We start from the raw sequence: 20,834 nt of genomic DNA, 5'->3' as shown, positions 1-20,834 counted from the left end.
TATGGACTCTGAGAAACAAACAGGGTTTTAGAGGGGAGGGGGGAGGGGGGATTGGTTAGCCCGGTGATGGGTATTAAGGAGGGCACGTACTGCATGGAGCACTGGGTGTTATACGAAAACAATGGATCGTGGATCACCACATCAAAAACCAATGATGTATTGTATGGTGACTAACATAACATAATAAAATTTAAAAAAAAGAAAAAAAATTAAATATTTTCATATCCTAATAATTCTCCCCTCCACATGGAAAATTTGGAATTTCAAATCTTTTTTATTGTTTTTTTTTTTTAGTGGCAAAAATTATTATGTATTCAATGGATATATCAAACAACAATAACCTTTAAGAAAATAATCACTACGGTAACTAAAAGATTGCTAATGATGTTAGCTTAGCATACTCCTTTCACAGAGCTTATTTTCTCACTTCCCATTATTACTCTTTTCAGAAAGGACTGACCAATGATTTGCTAGTACTGGTGATCTCTAAGGCTAATATGACATTTCCTTTTTAAAAAAAAAATAGGCTCATATCATGCTTAGACACAAAAATGGTCAGCTTCCTATTAGTAGGACCACAGAATTCCCAGGGCAATGAAGCCTTGGGGACAAGGCTTTAAAGACTGATACAGCGACTCATGTGATGACACTGGGGGCTAAAGCAGAGGTTGCAATTCACAGGTTTACCATCTGTTGGTCTCTCTGCCCCTTTGTAAAATGGCAAGTCACTATGAAAGCCACCAAGCAAAACCTGAATAACCATTAGGGTAATTCGAGTTTGGCTTTATTAACTCTACTTCTTGAAATGGAAATTCCAATAGCCTCATGAGAGTTCCACCATGTCTTCAATAGGTCTGTCTGAAACCAAAGAAGGCAACAGCTATATGCATGCAGGAAATGCTTCATGAATATGACCCAAAAGATACCTAAGGTTCTGTTGAGTCCAATCAAAAGCTTCTATTTTATATCAAAAAACATATACATATTAAAAAAACATATACATATGTAATTGTGGCTTCTACTAATTTTCTTGGAAATCTACCAAAATACGGAAAATTCAAATGGCAATCATAGAATAATTAAGGGAATAATTAAGAATCAGAATTAAGAAAAATCTGAAATCAAGTATGTTCATCAATATCCACTAAAATAAGTCAAAATGCCATAGATCAAAAGTATGTGGATTATATTATCCATAGAGTTATATTATCCTTCCCATTCACTTAAAAGTGCTTCTTTTAATTATCTGGATTGGGTAAAATTGAATATGTATTGAATTTTAAATTTAGCTGATTAAGTTCTAACATAATTTTTACAGAAAGTCTTAATAAAAATGTTACTTACATTAAAAAAAAAAAGGTGCTTCTTTTACTTTGGAGTACAAATCAAAATTTGAACTACCTAAGTACATGTCTGAAGACTGCTTTTTTAGATAAATTTTTAATATAGGAGTACTGTTCCTAGCTCATAAAATTAGGTGGAAAGAAAATCTCTTTAAGATTTTTGATTCTTTGGACTAATTTTTTAGACCATGAGGTACCACATTTTTATAATATATTAAAATTATTTTAAAAAATTATTTCTAATGGAATTAAAAAATGTTTTATCTAAAAATTCCAGAGTTACTGATTTGTGGAAACCCTCGTAAGACTCCCTCAACTATTTATAAGGACGAAAGCATATCAATATGTTGAATCAGTCATTTAAAAATAAGGTTCAATATGAGAAATTTCACTCGGCAACCAGACTACTATTTCCTATAGTATTTATATGGGCACCCTTAACGCTTTTATATTTTGGGAAAGGCTGTTTTTTAATAATATATCATTAAATGAAAGATTTTATTTCTTTTAAATAGAGATGGTAACTATTTCATAGGATTGTTTTTTATTTTTTACTTTTTAAGTAATCTCTACACCCAAGATGGGGTTCAAACTAGATCAAGCGTCTCATGCTCTAGGGACTGAGCCAGCCAGGCATTCCATATTTCACAAAAAGATTTTAAATCAAATTTTATCTCCTATATAGAGTAACTTCTCAGTTACTCTGTGTCTGCCTATATTGTTTTTGCTTTTTGGTTTGGTTTGGTTTGTTTTAGTGGCTTAAAACAAAGCAAATTTATTATCTCATAGTTCTGGAAGTCAGAAGTCCAAAAAGCATCTCCCTGGGCCAAAATCAAGATGTCAGCAGGGCTGTGTTCCTCCTGGAGGCTCTAAGGAAGAATCTATTTCCTTGCCTTTCCAGCTCCCAAAGTCTGACCTATTTCACTGGCTATTGTCCCCCTGCCATCTTCAAAGCCAGCAATGGCCAGTTGAGTTCTTCTCACAATGCCCTCTTTGGTTCTGATTTTTTGCCTCCTTCTTGAGGATTCTTGTATTTACTTTGGGCTCACCTGGATAATCTCCTTATTTAAGGTCAGCTGGCAACCTTATTCCACCTGCAACCTTAATTCTCCCTTGCCAGGTAACAACATATTCACAGGCTCCAAAAATAAGAATGTGGACTTCTTTGGGGAGCTATTATTGTGTCGACTGCATCCCTCATTATACATACCAATTGGCTACTGGTTTTGTGTGTGTGTGTGTGTGTGTATCTGCCTCTATCTTAATCATCTTTTCTGTCACAGGAAAAAAATTAAATTTAGGGGAAAAAAACACCTTTTTATAAAGTCCGTGACATACAAATATTTTGAGAAAATGAGATACAAGCTTAAAATGGAAATACTTTTTATTTCAGTTAAAAATAAAATTCTAAATATATCACAATTTTCACAGATACTCTAAATAATATAAAACATATACAATTATGAACTGAATTTTAATGTTCATCTTTAACACAAAAAGGTGCCCCCAATCTGATTCTGCATCTTAGAATTGTGGTTAAAACCCTGGGTCTTGGATTCAAATTGCAGCTTGACTACTAGCTCTGTGATGTAAATAAGTTACTTAATTTCATTAACTTTACTTTTCAAATCCTTGAATGTAAGTAATAATGGAGAATTACTGTGTGGATTTAGTAGGGTAGTACTTAAGATTAAGAAATGTTAGTTCCTATTATTACTATGGCAATTCAAATTTGCCAAGTCCAGTGTTCCATACATAAGAAAACAAGAAAGCTGAAAAAATAAAGAACTACAATAAACCTTGAAAGCCAAGTACCTTTTAACAATGCAAATTCCTTTCCAGCTATAGATATTTGGCAAAAAAAAAAAAATCTGATGCATTAAAAAAATATTTAGTGGTATTGTACATAGTAAAGATTAGTATAAATGAAAAGGAACACTTAAATCATTTATTAAATATTTACTAGTGTATATTATGTGCCAGGCCCTTTTCTAAATATTATCTAAGGCAGCCAAAAAATAAACTCAACCTATTGAAATTTGTTGAAAGCATTTTAAAAGTCAAGTCAAATAATTCATGTATAAAATTTAATGAATAACTAATAATTGGTCTTTCTCCTTCCATACCTGTACTACCTCTGTATGAAACACAACCTTTTCATATCCCTAGACTATAAGTTCTAAGCATTCTTTTTTACAAGTATCATAATTTAAATAACAAATATATATAAACAAATATTAGCATGGTTCAGTAAGGTAATAATATCTGCAACAGCTAACATTTATTAAGCCTTTACCACAGGTTAAACATGATACAAGTCATTATCTCATTTCCCTCTCACATAGCCCCAAGAGGTAGGCATTATTAGTTGCATGTTACCAATGGCAAATCAAGGTCACACACAGTAAGTGGTGGAACCAGGACCCCCACATCTGTCCAACAAAGCCCACTGTTGAAATGCTATGTACTATCGTTGAGGAAATAAGTGAATGCCATCTACAGAAACTAAAAGACAACAATATTGAATTACTACTCTGTGGCATTAATCACAATTATTTAAAATTAATTTCTTAACAGCAGACTGATATATTTAAAATATTTAATTTAAAATTTAAAATTCTAGGATGTTTGTTTCACTTTCTACAAGACTTTAGTGAAGTCAATTTTGCTTCCTAAACATGTCTTTCAAAAGACTTCCATTTTGGTTTAAACACACACACACACAAACATGCAACAGATCAGTAAAGGGAAAACAGATCTTTATGGAAGGAAAAGGAGGCTCTTTTTGCATGAAGTTTCCTTTAGCAAATTAGATAAAAAAAAGAAATGAATATAATTTAGACTGAAATCTTTAGCTCCTTTCAATTCAATTGTTTTATTTTCCCATAGGTTGTAGGGCAACTTTTTTTGCAACCTGATTTATGTTGTGAGCTTTAAACTATAAATTTTTACAATTATTTTCAGAATATGAACATTTTTCTAATTTGCAATATCCTAAGTTCATTTTTATTCACTTGTTTTTCCTATTTTGTGTATAAAGAAATAGAACCATTAATAATATAAGATCATATCTTAAGTGTCTGAAATAGGGAGTATGCAGAGTTAGAATGTCTTCCAAATCACATAATATAATAAGGCATATGTTTTTGTTTTATCTTGAAGAAAGAGAACGCATATATAAACAATTGTTATTCTATTCCCATCTTCCAAAAGAATATCACTGAGGCGTGGTTAAAATAAATGAAAATTATCTAGTATGAAAACTATCAAATATGAAATTATTCTGAATTAAGATTCTACTTACGACCCTATTCTGATTACTTGATTACCAAAATGGGCTTGGTTATTAAAGTAAATACATTCCCAAACATTCGTCATGCAGGTATTTATTACCTATTTCTATTTAAGAAAACAACTCTCTAATTTTTATTTAAATCAAAAAGCCTTTGGCATTTCACCTCTTCTGCCAAAGTGCTAAAATATCCTCTTAAAACACATGGGTGTTCTCTGTCTTTCCTTCCTTTCTCTCTCTCCCTCTCTCTCTCCCTCTCACCCCTTCTCTCTCTCACAAACACAGACAATTTATCTTCCTTCTGTCTAAAACAGGTCTTTCCACGGGTCTCTTTTTTCAATATAGGTATGAAATTAACACATTCTTATCTATTATTGTTTATTTAGTAATACACTGCTTCATTACCCCCCCGCAAAAAAAGCATCTTACACGCATTTGTACAGATACATTTGGTATGGAAATTAAAACAAATAGGTGAAAATTGTGTGCATACAGAGAGAAAGCAAACACCTGAATTTAAAAAATGTTAATGCTAAGTTTCTGTTGAAAAATCTCCTGTTAGCCTTATGGGTTTTTCCCTTGTAAGTTAATGACTTAAGAAATCTAAATGAAGGATATAATAGGAATTATTTGTATTATTCTTGAAACTTTTCTATAAATGACATTATTTTAAATTTTAAAAAATAAAAGTAATCAATCAAGGCAAAACTAGGAGTCAGGGTAGAACACAAAACAAGTTGGAACTACAAAGTTATTTACACTTAGTGGGAGTGGGCCAAAAATTCAGTTATAAGCTTTATAACAACCAACATGAAAGAAGAAATAATAAATTATGTAATTCATTACCCATAAGATAAATATAGATCATTGCTCAGGGAGGAATATATAACAACTATTCCTGGTTCCTGCTACTGAAATGAGAAAGAAATCTTTCCCATGTGTTTTCAATGTCCTCAATAACATTGTTAGAGTAAGTAAAATAAAAGTTTCACAGGGCTGCTTTGTATACCATTACTCATGTCAAGCCAACAGCACAATACCAAAGCAAAATTTACTAAAAGCAATTCTACAGAGCACAAAACCTGGTAGCCCACGTATACAGCTCCCAAACAGCTTTGTTAAACTCAAGGATAAGAACTAGAATACCTACAGGAGTAGACACCTTGCACATTTTTCAGACAATCCTTCCAAAATACTATTTGCCTTGGTCAAACTTTTGGTAACTATTAAATCCCAAGCAGAAGATATGTTCCCTGCAAGAAACCAGCACAGCTCTTTTATATTACTACTTCTGAGCCATATCCCTTAACAATCACCCAAGCTGGGGATGATGTTGAGATGTTCTTATTTATAAATTTACATGTAAATTTACATGTAAATTTATAAAGTATAATAGCTTTACAGGGACATATGTCTGGATGAAGATCACCTTAACACAAAACAAATCAGCAATTGCTCATAAAAGTTCTTACTCAGGGCCAGAACAATTCCAGCTTGCAAAAAGTTTAAGTATATGCCTACTTCACATAAACAAAACATCCACAGAGCAATATGTTACTGAGAATGATAAAATGCCCATCTACTTTTTAGTATAAACTGGTAATAATATGTACACCTGGGTAATTGAAAGAATTAGAAAGCATTGTTATCTGTGTAACAGAGTAAATTACTAAAGAACAGACATTAAAACTTCAATATTAGAAGAGTTGATATATCACATTTTTTTCTAGTGTCTGAAAATAAAAGCACATCGCATGCTTAATCCTCTTTCTGATCCTTAGCTTCAGAGGGGAATAACTGTTAACAGCAACATGTGAGACTGGCCAGGGAGAGAAACATTCATGTGGCACCACCTACAATATTAGGCTAAAATCATGGATTCATAAGTTTGTCTTTTTCACTAGACTCTGAGCAAGGGATCATAAGATGGTGCTTCTCAAACTTAAGTGTGCATCAACATCACCAAGGGTACTTATTTAAAATGCTGAAGTACAGGGACGCCTGGGTGGCAGAGTTGGTTAAGTGGCTGCCTTTGGCTCAGTTCATGATCAGGTCCTGGGATCGGGCCTCGCGTCGGGCCCCCTGCTCCGCGGGAAGCCTGCTTCTCCCTCTCCTCCCGCTTGTGCTCTCTCTCACTATCTCTTTCACTATCTGTCTCTCTCTCTCAAATAAATAAATAAATAAAAATCTAAAAAAAAATTAAAAATAAAAAATAAAATGCTGAAGTACAATTTTGAAGTAAAACACCTACATTGCTCTTAGTGGTATGTTTTTAAAACTTCATTTCATACTTGTCTTATAGGATTTTAAAAATATGCTCTAAGATAATGTTCAATGCAAAATCAAAAAAAAAGTCAGTAAGTCGATAAAATACAGTTCCGCAACCAGCATAACACTGAAAACAGAAGGGAAATGTCAGATACATAAATGACTATGAGGAGGGGATTTTTATTTACAGAATATCTAACTTCTGAGTCATTAAAATAATTTTATAAAAATATAATACCTCTTTCACCATAGCTGGCGCGGTCCCCCAATGATGAGGAGTAGGGGCAGAAAGAACGGACGAGGAAACTGAGAGAGAGAGGCAAGAGAGCAGGAAAGGGCCATCACAACTGAGAGCAAAGAGGTCATCCTCCTTTCTCCTCCCCACCTTAATGCCTCCTTAATAACACTCCAATTTAGTCCTGAACTTTGTAACAGCCAACATAAAGTAAGAATTACAATAAAAAAGAGAAAAAGAAATTGGAACTTAATAGTATGAGAAGTGCCCATTTTCAGGCACATGATTTCAGCATATTTTTCAAAAATGAGTACCCATGATATAAAAAAATCAACTGCCAAATATAGAAACTGATATTTACCCTGAGTTAGACGTCATAAGGCAATCCAGGAATCTGCTCGCTGTGTGCATTATCCGAGCCCAGCCCAGCTGTCCCTGGTCTCCTTTCCTCCCAGTTAAGAGTCGTCATTACCAGAACAATTTCACCACTGAAGTTTAAGTTCTTGACTCAAATTAAAAAATGTCAAATTAAAACTCTGGGAAGGGGGGCGCCCGGGTGGCTCAGTCGTTAAACGTCTGCCTTCAGCTCGGGTCATGATCCCAGGGTCCTGGGATCGAGTCCCGCATCGGGCTCCCTGCTCGGCGGGAAGCCTGCTTCTCCCTCTCCTACTCCCCCTGCTTGTGTTCCCTCTCTCGCTGTGTCTCTCTCTGTCAAATAAATAAATAAAATCTTAAAAAATAAAATAAAATAAAACTCTGGGAAGGAACCTCATGGAATAAAATGTGTGCTAGCAACACGCAACAGCTGATGCGACTTTGTGAAAACAGACGGCCTCTCCACCCGCCGTGAGCACCAGCCTAGGGCGGGTGGACTGTGGTCTCTCACTGCAATGAGGCTGCCACTAGTTACCTCAGGGGCGTGTAAGGCTGTAAAACAGTCTGACTCGGGATCTGTAGTTTGTTCATGAATATTTGAAACACAACGACCTCTTAAAAACATGGGAAAAGACTTAAAATCCAAAAAATATACATCCCACTCCAACTCCGTATGAATAAATGCTATGATACAACTTATTCAAAATCAATGCAGATATGGTAGGCTCTTATGATAAGATATTCCATTACACGTTTTCTACAAATTCAGCCTGTAATTAAATCATGGATGAATAGACCATGATATGTATTCTCCCCACAAAAGAAATTTCTACATATATAATGTTACATTGATCTTCCCAATAATGAGATAATAGCTATTAAACAAATCAATGAATTCAATTAAGTTCCCTTCATCTGGATATCCTCAAGTCTCATGCAAGAAAGTTGTAATGTATTTTTTTGAATATCAAAATACATTAAATTAGAGAAAAGAAAGAACTCTTGGGGCGCCTGGCTGCCTCAGTCAGTAGAACATGCAACTCTTGATCTCGGGGTTGTGAGTTCTAGCCCCATGTTGGGCATAGAACCTACTTAAAAAAAAAAAAAAAAACTCCTCTAAATTCCTCACAGGATGGAAAATTATGGAAATTTGACACTTGGTCCAATGATCTTTCACCAACCATTAGAAATCAGGTGTGGTATTAAAACTCCATACACGGATAAGAATTAGTACAATCATTAATTTGTCAAATGATGACTTTTTCAAGGGGTAAATAGCAAAAAATATTCCATGGATGTCACAATAGACAATGAATTCTCACAAATCAATAAGAAAAAGATAAACAGTTTAACAGAAAAAAAGGTGAAGAATATGAACCAGGCAATTCATAGAATAAGTACAAAAGCCAATAAACATGAGAAAAGATAGTGTTTACTGATTTCCTGTCTCTGCACCAGCTCTCCTCACCTTTACTAGAATGTAAGTCCCATGAACTCAGAAACTATGCTGTCTCGTCCACTGTATCCCCAGTGCCAAATAAGTGCCTGGACACACAGTAAGGGCTCATTAAATTTTGCTGAATGAATAAACAAACTTCACTAAAAACTAAAGAAAACAAAGTAAAACGGGATACTGCTTTTTAACTCTGTGAGACGTAAAAACTAAAAAGATTAATAACACCAAACAGTGGGGAGGGCGGGAAGAGATGATACTCTCATGCATTACTTTTGGGAATGTAACTTCCTACAGTTCTGTGCATGAGAATTTGACAATATCCTAAGAATTCAACTCCCAAGAATCTATCCTACAAAAATCAAGCACAGGTTCATTAACAGTGTATATGCCAGAATAGATACCAAAACACAATTTGTGATAGAAAAATGGAACATGTCCAGCAAGAAAGACATTATGAAACCATTATAAATAATGCTTATTGTTTAAATATGCATATGTAGATCTATGTGTATTAATGTGAAAAGGTATGGACTAACATAGAAAGATGATCATGATACTTAAGTGAAAAACATAAGGTATAAAATAATATGTAGAGTGATATTCCATTTTTAATTTCAAAAAATCTGATTTGATATTCTGCACACACACATTTGTACAATTCAGGAAAAAATGTCTAGAAGGACATATCCAGAACAATTAATAGTTCTTACTTCTAGGGATTTTTGTAATACAAGCATGTATTACATTTATAAGTTTACATAATAGAATTTTTTAAGTGAAAAAGAAAAAAAGAATGTGTACAGGTTTTTAAGTAATTTAAATTAAATCAATTTATATTATTTAAATCACAGCTAGAAAAGCTTTAACCACTAAACTAAAAGATTCAGTTTAATCAATATGTGTAGTTTTATGATAAAATAATACAGCTTGAAAACAATCCTCTCAACTCATATGAAGGTATTACACTTTGAGAATGTTCACAGACCTGGCTATTCTTCAAATAGGCCAAGTCTCATGTATCCATACAAGCTTTCATTCTGCCTAGAATGTGCTACCCCTCACCTTTCTTCTCTATACCACGCCTGGCCACCCTCACTGCCTAGATAGCTTCCAGCTCAGACTTCAAGATCTAACTCAACTCTGAAAAGTCTTCCCATTGTGACATAATGAAACATTTGCAAGAAAACAGATTTATTAAAAAAGATTAAATGAGGGGGTGCCTGCGTGGCTCAGTCGGTTAAGCATCTGCCTGCAGCTCAGGTCACTCTCCCCCTGTTTGTGCTCTCTCTCACTACCTCTCTCTCAAATAATTTAAAAAATCTTAAAAAAAAAAGGAAAAAAGATTAAAGGAAGCTATATTCTCTGATATTAGATCATTCTAATTCTTACTACTGATTTTTAGTGTAAAAAAGTCACTTACATGAAACAAAATAGTCATTGATTGTTAATTACCCAGATATTTCTGCGCTTTCTAAAAATCTCAAATTGATTATAGAAATGAAACAAACCAAAGGCTTCAAGACAAACCCTGTTCTGGGAAAAATATTGATGGATTTTCAGAAGTCCACATGTACTAAGCATGTTCTTGGTTGGAAAACAAGTATTTATGATGAATTTAAATTTTTTTCCAAAATGAAATAATCTAAGTTTTTTGATATTACAAAAATAACACAATAATGTATTTTGTGTTCTGTTCAACTTCGGTGCCTTCAAACTGATTCATGTAAAAATATGCACAAAAATAATTGTGCCAGGCTATAACTGGTATTCCAAATTCTACCTGGAAAATCAATTTTATGGCTAGCCTGTAAACTTCTAAAATCCTGAAGTTTTAATAGATATGCTGACACAACCTTAACCATAACAGTTCTAGCAACTGCTACTATAATAAATCTGTCCGTTTCTGTAATGCCTATGACAAATCCATTAATATGAATGATGTACATTTCACATAGCACATCGCACAGCAACTGCACATGTTATGTCATTTCCATTCTGAGTAGCAAATCAGTAATCAATATTTGTAAAAGCAGCAGCTAATCCTTTGTAAAATCACTGGTTCAGTGATTGAAGAGTTTGCTCAATCTACACAGTTAATCCCTCTTCATCTGCTGAGCCCTCTATTTATCCCAGTCCCTCACAGTGCTAGCTACGGCAGATTAATACATCTCCACACGTTAAACATGACCTGACAATTGACACAGGATATTGCTGACAGGATAAGCTCTACAAACCCTGGCCTTTTCAAAAGGAAGCTTAAAATTAACATTCAGAAACCCAAAGTTTACAAATAGGCTCACCAAGACCCCTTCCCAGCTCCAGTCACCTGATTTATTGAGCTCACACTCGGCAGGAAACATATCCCTATTTTTGGTTTGAAAAGTCTTCTGGCTGATTCCAGAATGCCTATTCATAAAGCATGCCACATGTTATTAATTTTTTAAGTCAAGGCAAATAGAAATTTTCTGGCCAGGAAAAGAGGATCTTACGTACAGAAGCATTTGGAGAATTCTTATATATGAAGTAGAGGTTCTCAGCTAATGGTATTTCAAAGTTCTATACTTGAAGAAAATCTCAAAAAAAAAAAGTATTTTCATACAGCTTTGGATGGAAAGAAAGATGCATTTTCATAGTGAAAACTGATGGACAATATTAAAAAATAAAGTGTTCTGTGCTAGATGAATTAGATGAATATAACAAATTCCTCTTTAGGAATATATTAAATTTTATTTACAGACCAAACATAAATTTCCCTAATGAAGTAACTGCAATTCTGATAGTCTATGCATCCTTAATTGAGATGACTTGAAGGGAAAGAAAATGCAAATTCACATCAAATTAAGAGTTAAAAGTACAGAGAAAAATGATTTCCTAATCCAATATATTGAATGAAATTATTTTTTAAAGATAACATGAACAAGCCCTTCACACGTACAACATCTGCTTACTTGTGTCTAATAAGGAATACCAAACATGCTATTAAGTCTTACACTTTTCATGCCTCCGGAGGGCAAGCCACAGAAAGGCTGAGAAGAAACAGCAGGAGAAGATCAGCAAAGAGTACAGATTTTTGGGAGAGGAATGAATGAGTGGTGAGTAATATCAGTAATATTAGTTGCTTCAGAAAGGCCAAGAAAGAGAAGTACTAGAAATTGTTCACTGAATATGGAAGTTAGGAGGCTACAGTCATTTTGCTCATCTTGCTGAGATATCAGGGAAGAGGCAATGTGGATAGAAGCCAGTCGTCATTAAGGAATGAAATAGAGAAAGCAGAACCAAAAAAAGATCACTGGCCTTTAAAAAAAAAAAAGAAAAAAAACACCTCAGTAGTGAGGGGAAGAAGAGAGGGAATGACAGCCAGGGAGTAAAGCATTTCCAATTTATTTTCTAATTCAGTATCTGTAGCAATAGTCCTTTTCCATACCAAATTCCACTTTAATGCAACAACTGGTCTTCAAATTACTAAAAGCCGATACTGAAATTTTAAAAATCGGATCATTTTAAACCATACTTAATAGTAATACATTCATATGTAATGTTACAAAGTGAATTTAATAGGTTAAAAATGATGACTAGCATTTGAAAATTTAGGGTGACATCTGTAATGTAATGCAAAAATGTCTTATGTGGTATATTGCATATTTTTAAAATGCAATCTTAAAATCTAATTGCTTTTCAGATATTAAGCAAAATAATTTGCTAGTCAGTTGAATTTGCTATAAGAAGAATTATACATATCACCAAATCTTACAAGACAACTGGTTCTAATTAGCCTTACTGAAAGAAACTCACTCTATGTAGAGTGAATAAAAAGACAGCAATCCTAGTTCAGTAATATAGGTGATCTGTCCATGTCAAAAATATGGCACATTAGAGAAGTAAAGATGTTTGCCAACAGTTAAGAAAAATAAATTTCAAAATTCTTTTAACCATAAAAATTACTTAGAGGCTGCAGTCACCAAGGCTACTCCACACCATCTTGAAATAGTGATACTTCTCTAGTACATTTAAATTATGATACTGCAAAGTTCAGTTTATGTATAACTTTAAAAAAACACATCTATTGTACAAACCATATATTTACTCATTGGACTCTTTTAGGCTGTTAGTTGTCTTTGAACCTCTTTTTTTTTTTTTTAAAGATTTTATTTATTTATTTGAGAGAGAGAATGAGACAGAGAGCATGAGAGAGGGGAGGGTCAGAGGGAGAAGCAGACTCCCTGCCGAGCAGGGAGCCCGATGCGGGACTCGATCCCGGGACTCCAGGATCATGACCTGAGCCGAAGGCAGCCGCTTAACCAACTGAGCCACCCAGGCGCCCCGTCTTTGAACCTCTTAATGAAAGGCCTTTAAGCCTCTGGACATAGGATTATTTCAGTGTTCTCTCTCATGCAAACACATACATAAAATGTGCGTGACATGCACACATACACACACTGTGTGACATGCACACACACACACAATGCTGCCCAATAAATCCTAGAAAAGATAATGTTTGATTTACTTTTAAAATCACAGTGATGTTCATAAACAGCCTATATTTTTAAATACAACAAAAATAATTTCCCAAGAAACAGTAAAAAACACCTACTGTTTAAAATGAAGGCAAATGAATGTTTCAAAGGAGGGCAATTTATCAAGGTTTTCAAAAGTTTTTCATACTCTTACCTAAGACACCCAAGTAACCAAAATCATAAATTTTCAAGTCAATTTACCCATGTTAACATGCATAGCCAGAGAACAAAATAATACCCATATAAGATCAAGCATGTAACACTGGTCTCCTTAACAACAAATATTAACTGAATGAACTTGCTAGTCAAGATTTAGTAAGGAGGCCTACATCCTATAGGATATAAGGAGGAAGGAGCATTGTATGTCATTGACCAATTGAAGTTACCTGTTCTGAAGAAAATGTTATCTTCAATATGAATAGACATTTTTCCAAAGAAGACATACAAGTAGCTAACAGACATATGAAACGATGCTCAACATCACTCATCATTGGGGAGATACAATTCAAAACTACAATGAGGTATCACCTCACAGCAGTCAGAATGGCTAAAATTAACAACACAGGAAACAACAGGTATTGGTGAGGATGTGGAGAAAGGGGAACCCTCGTGCACTGTTCGTGGGAATGCAAACTGGTGCAGCCATTCCAGAAAACAATATGGAGGTTCCTGAAAAAGTTAAAAATAGAACTACCCTATGACCCAGCAATTGCACTACCAGGTATTTCCCCAGAGGATACAAAAATACTGATTTGAAGGGATACATGCACCTTGATGCTTATAGCAGCATTATCAATAATGGCCAAATTATGGAAACAGCCAAATGTTGATGAATGGATAAAGAAGATGTGGTACATATATACAATGGAATATTATTCAGCCATCAAAAAGAATGAAATCTTGCCATTTGCAACAACAGGGATAGAGCTAGAGAGTATTATGTTAAGCAAAATCAGTCAGTCAGAGAGAGACAAATACCATATGATTTCTCTCATATGTGGAATTTAAGAAACATAACAAATGAACATGAGGGGGAAAAGACGCAAACCAAGAAACAGACTCTTAACTATATAGAACAAACTGATGGTTACTGGAGGGAAGGTCGGTGGGGGATGGGTGAAATAGGTGATGGTGATTAAGGAGGGCCCTTGTTGTGATGAGCCCTGGGTGTTGTATGTAAGTGATGAATCACTAAATTCTACACCTGTAACTAATATTCTATATTTTAACTAACCAGAATTTAATAAAAACTTGAAAAAGAAATGTTATCTTCAAGTCTGAGACTTCAGATTTCTACAAATATTTTCATTTATATTTTAATAAATACCAAATATTTACTTTGTATCAATAAAGCCAGTTTTCTTGTGTTTTTTAGTCACATTAATAAGATCAAAAGTATTAAGATTTTCCATATTAGAAAATCTCAAAAAAAAAGGAAAATTAGTGGTTACACTGAAAGTGATCTAGCAATGCCACACATTTCTTTGTAGATTCAGACATAAAGATACAAAGCTTGAATTTTTTATTCTAAAGAATTCTAAAAATACAAAGGCAAAAAAATTTTCTTTCAAAATTCATCACATTATTATGGTCCAACACACCATATCAGAAGGCATATGATGTCAATTTTTTCCAGCACAATGATGCTAACTTTCATCACCTGCTTAAGGTGGTATCTGCCAATTTCTCCCTTTCACATTATTTTTCACTTTATAGTTAGTATTTTATGAGGAGACTCTTTAAGATAATATAAATATCCTGGTTCTTCCTCTTTCACCTCTTTCACTTTCTCTTTCACTAAGTTTTAGCATCCATTGATGATTCTTGTCTGAATTATTTCTATCATGATTGCAAATGGCAGTTTCCAAATTTTTTTTCAAATAAATGAAGATGGCAAATACTCTTTATATCGAAAAAGCAGAAAGCTAGAAAAACAACTATGATTTGGGAGCTGAATATTTAGGAAACAGAAATAGCTGATTCTTACCCTGGTAAATTCCGCAAACATGATTTGGTGTGTGTGTGTGCGTACACATGCATGCAACTCAGTATAATATCTCATAATGCATCTATCAGGAACAATTATGCAATAAAAAATAGTAATAGCATAGTCATCTTTAAGGGAAGAAAAATAAAACATAGATTAGAAGTCAGAAGACTGCTAGTGTCAGCCACTAAACTTAATCGTAGGTACCTAAATGATTCAACCTTTCTAGACTTCACTTGTAAAATAAGAGACATAGGCTAGATAATCTGTAAGCTTCCTTACAAGTAGTATTGTACATTCTGATAATACTAAAATATGTTGATTTACACAAGGATGTTTTCAAAAATCTTATCTTTATCAAATACCTTTTATGCCCATCAGAAAAAAAAAATAACACTACAACTGGAAGAAAGTGTAATAACTGTTTAGGTAAGGCTTACCTAATAATACCACAAAGGAAATAAAATCATAATTCCTCTCAGGAACCTTCTCGTTATGATTTATAACACAGCAGTCATTACTCTATTGTTCATGTTAGATAGTGTAAATGTCCTCCAACACAGAGAAAGAAGGCATTGTTTCTGCAAATTGGGGTTATAACTTGTTAATATGCCAACTTACCCCTAGGTATAGCTGGTGATAATAAGGTTTTTAAATGATAATGGGTCTGGGACCTGAGGACTCAAACCAAAGGGTACACCAGCCTATTCTAATCAAACATCCTGGTTTCTAAAACTCTTCTCCCAGACTCAACAAAGAAAACAAATCTGAACTCTTGTGCAAACCTGCCTTGATGGTTTAAAGGGGAGGAAGCCAACAAGTAGAGCTGAAGAATAAAACAGCACTAGCGTACATTTAATGATAAGGAGGGGAAGCAATGGATATTGACAACGTTTTAGTGACCTTGCAATTACAGAGCAGAGGTACACTATCTAGGCTGGAGCCAGGTATACATACGTACATTTTACATAGAATATATAAGAATATGCATGCTTGTGTATAAATATTTATAGCATAAATATTTACGAAAATATGATAAATAATGTAGCTGGATTTCTCTGTATTTGTGGCTTAATATTTACTTTCTTCACCTATAAAGTAGAAATCAACAAGCTGGTTGTCAAAAAATGTACAAACCTGACAAAGTACCACAGATTTAGTAAATTCTAATGAATAAGTAAGTACGGTGTATAAAACAAAAGTTGGTATCTTTATAAAAATATAAAAATAATCTAAATGATCAAAAGAAAAGCTGAAGCACTTTTATGCAGATCACTCTTTCAATATGCGGCAAAAAAGATGACACCAGAAAAGAAGCAAAAAGAAAGTTATATTCAATAATGTCCAAGTTTGGGCAGATGCATAAGGTACTTAAAATCTAGACCATTCGAGTTTTATTCATCTTCTATTCCCACTGGACAGTGCCTGGAACATAATCATTTAATAAATGCATGTTGAATAAATAAGGGTTATTAAATAAAGATATATATCATAGGGATCATCCATTACACCAAAAGATTAGCTTTACTTTTTACGTTCAACTACAGTAACAATGGTGGACCATAAAGTCAAATTATGCCTTCCAAAGGAAATAAAACTTACAGTTAAGTCATTATGCACTATGCATATATCAGAAAAACCAAGGCCTACTGGTTTTTTTGTATGTAGCACTTTACAAAAGCACTTGGCAAACATTCAGCCAGCCAGAGGAAATTCCAAGTGAAACTCAATCCATGTGTGTGTTTGTTCTGTGGGAGTCAATTATTTTTACGGCATGTAACTTTAATTGGTGGCAGATACAAAATACTTTATAGTTACACTACATGTTGATTTCATTATGCACAGAGCCTAGAATATTTAACCAATAAACTTTTAACAGTAACGGGAAATTGTGCATACTTATGATAATGCTGGGTCCAGTGACAACACTTAGCCTGTTCTATAGGCTTTCAAGTAGTTTTATTAGATAAATCCACTGCTGATCTTGATGACTCAGTCTGTCATCTATAAAACACATACCCATGTGGGATGATGATAACATTCTTCAGAAATATACTTTGTATGATTTGGAGTTTAGACTTATTTTAAACTCTCCCAAAACAAAGGGGCCAATTCAGGTATGAATTATGTAGGCCCACAACTGGCAGCCATAAACGCCCCCTCCTACCCACTTACTATGACTGTTACTCACAGATTGGCTGAGGGCATCGAAGAATAGAATGAGATGCCATTTTACATTTTCCTCTTCCTGTCTCCCCACTGAGGATATAAAGGTTAAAATCCTCCTTTTTCCATTTCAGGCTATATGAACTGAGATTTATTGCCCTCCTGAGGATGAAGACAAGATAATTTGTATTAAGTTAGCATTTTCCTTGGGCATTTCTTGGCACGCTACAGGCTTTTCTTAGTTGGATTTACTCTGCATCTTCTAGCTAATACATTTCCAAAGGAGCATGAACAAACACCAATTTAATACAGTGATTCTGCAACTGGATAGCAGGATGAAGTGCTGGGCACCTTCCCACAATTTCTCCCTTTTTCTTCTCCAACTAAACCTCATAACCTCAATTATGAGCTTTATTTCAGAATAAAATATAATATTTTTCACACAGTCTCTATTCCATGTCAACAATGCATGATAGTCATTATTCAATGAGCAATAAATATTTATTATGAACCTGGCCTTTGTCACAAACAATGTTAGATCCTGGAGAGACAAAGACAAAGACAACACAGGTTCTGCCTTTAACAGGCTCATACCTTGCAATTGAACAACAGGTGATGAAACAATAAGGGTAAGTGTTCCATAAGCTTAATACAAAGCCTAAATCAAATACAACCGCAATGGTAAGACTGGGATAAAGCTACTGTAAGGTAGGACATGGGAAGCCCAGTGCCGTCAGGAAAGAAGGGGTCTCCATGTTCTTTCACCTTTCATACATTTGTATCCTATGCTCTCACATTCCAAACTACTTGCAATTCTCTAATGTTCTGTCTTACAAACCAGTGATTCAGGTCTCCAAATGTGGAATCTGGAATGCTCTCTGAGGGAACCAAAATGATAGCTGGGACTTCTAGGAAGTCAAGAGTTGAAATCATTAATTGATTTGATATTTAGAAAAAAAATTGTAAATGTTTAAGAATATTCTAAATTTAAAGAAAAGAACAAATATTTCAAATTTTCCAATTTGAATTTTTCAAATTCAACTTTTAACATAAAATACAGCTTGCCTGGAGATGGTAGCCATTTGGTTCCTTCAACTCCAGAGGATGAAATTCAAATACCCTCCTAAACAGGCCAGAAAAAGAAGTGAGGTGATCGATATACTCTTCCAGATACTTGAATATAACACAAAATAAAGTCTAAACTATGGATTTTTCAGAGGTATTAGAAGATATTTTGCTCTCCAAAGAAACTAAATGATAACAGGAAAAAAGGAAATAAAATTTGCTTCTGACAAAACTTGCTAAATATTAAACAAGTACACTTTAAGAGTCTTTGAATATTTGACACTTCCTCAGATGTGCAGGACTTCTGAAGATTTAATTTTAATCTTCTTTCATCATTCTTGCCATGCCTCTAGGCACTGATAACAGACTGATCAGTCCACACCCCCAGGCGGTGTATTCTTCTGCTTATCCACAGGGTAGCAGTGTGTTTCAAAATAAGATCACCACTGTGGGAAAATAATGATTACCCAAAATGGCTGTAGAAAGAAGCTGTTCCTTTTTTGTATACAAACCTAAGAATACTAAATAATGAGGATAACAGGCTGTTGCAGACAGAGTGCGGTGTCGAGACTAACAAACAACAAAATACTTGAAGGGAGGAGTAATAAGAAAACATGTCAAAGAGAAGCATGGATGGTATTTTGGGGTAAAAACAGGAAAACAGACTACATTCCTGGTAAAATACTACACACTCATTGTTTTACAGTTCAGAATCTAGAAATGAACTGATTTCTATGTATTTAAACTAAAATCCTAGAAATATATAACTTTATGAGCTGTAAATGTGACATGGCAATCCCAGCAATTACATTTTACATAGGTTCTACTACAACAGAGGTAGTACAGAATCCTTTTGATGACCTTGAATTGATTTCTGACCACTGAGACCAAAGTCAAAACACTGCCATGCTGTAAGAATTATAGTGACAAGTCTAAAAGTTGTTATAGGAAAATCATTACTGGTGAATAAGAAAGCGGTTACTTTTAAGAGCTGGGAAAAAAAATTTCAGGGAGGCAAAATTCATAGTACCTAACAGTACAGAGCTGGGTTTAGTGTAGGCTCCCTTGGGAACATAAGTTATTTAACCTCTATTGAGCCTCAGTTTCCCCAGCTGCAGAAGTAGATAGTAAGAGCACAAATCTCGTAAGACTATTTTGAAGATTAAATGAAGCAAATTATGTAAAGCAAAGAACAGTATTTGACAGTTTTCCAGGCCCTTTTGTTTCCATAGTCTATAATTCTGCTAATAATCAGTGCTATACACATACTCAGACTTTAAACTACTGAGATCATCTGTATGTCTGTAAAGAGCATAGCATACTGGTCAAAGTCATGGGCTCAGGAGTCAGACAGGGCTGGTTTCCCAGTTCAACTTCTTCCACTCAATAGCTGGGTGACCTCAGGCAAGTCACTTTTCTGGGAAGGCAGATAACACCTTATACCAGGACATATATTTTTTAATGGGTCTAAAAGGAATATATTTTGTGATTAAGTAATATAAACATAATACAAACATTACATATATGCTACAGTATATATAAAATAAATTTAAAACAAAAATAAATTTATTTCCTCTCCTTCAAATATTTCATACAATTAAAAAAACAAATAAATGAATTACAATGATCTTTACTGTCAACATTAAAAGCAGCTAAAAAGATCATTTTTTTAGACAATGTAATGTCTGCCTGAATAGCCAAGAAATTCTAAACTTAAGTCTAGAATTTCAAAGGACTCAGGAAGTTAAGTCCACTAATTAAAATGAACTAGGAAGCAATAAATTTGAATGGGTGACAAAACTGAATTTAAAAACAGTTTCATAAAACACAGTCATGTTGTGTTCTTAATTTTACTGTGAATCGAAATTTGAATCTATCAATAACTCCAAATAAAGTTGTGGGGGGGGGATAATAAGTTTTTAAAAACTTATTAAGAATGACTTACAACTGGTCATTAAATATCTGTTTATAAAATACAAGAATGATGCTAATAAGATATTTTCTCTACAACCTTTTTTTGCACCATGAGTAAACCCATTTTTTCTTACAGAGAGAATATAGCCTCCTGCCCTTATTATCACAAATTCTGAACTAAGATTCCATTAATTTTATAAGCAGTTCTCTATATGCCAT

The 20,834-nt window shown here is 34.1% G+C and overlaps 1 protein-coding gene across 1 annotated transcript in view; it reads right to left on the bottom strand.

Moving 5' to 3' along the window:
* Positions 1 to 17,141: 17,141 nt before the first annotated feature.
* Positions 17,142 to 20,834, bottom strand: part of LOC145716533 (src kinase-associated phosphoprotein 2-like) — a 74,563-nt gene continuing 70,870 nt past the window's right edge. Inside the window, exon 5 of the mRNA XM_081800376.1 lies at positions 17,142 to 18,759. Coding sequence (XP_081656502.1) covers positions 18,728 to 18,759 — 32 coding nt within the window. The 3' untranslated portion in view covers positions 17,142 to 18,727. The remainder of the gene's footprint in view (positions 18,760 to 20,834) is intronic.

This window comes from Leptonychotes weddellii, chromosome 12 (genome assembly GCF_054177405.1).
Source record: "Leptonychotes weddellii isolate Sample4059 chromosome 12, ASM5417740v2, whole genome shotgun sequence".
Taxonomy (NCBI): Eukaryota; Metazoa; Chordata; class Mammalia; order Carnivora; family Phocidae; genus Leptonychotes; species Leptonychotes weddellii.
This window is presented reverse-complemented; position numbering and strand designations above follow the sequence as displayed.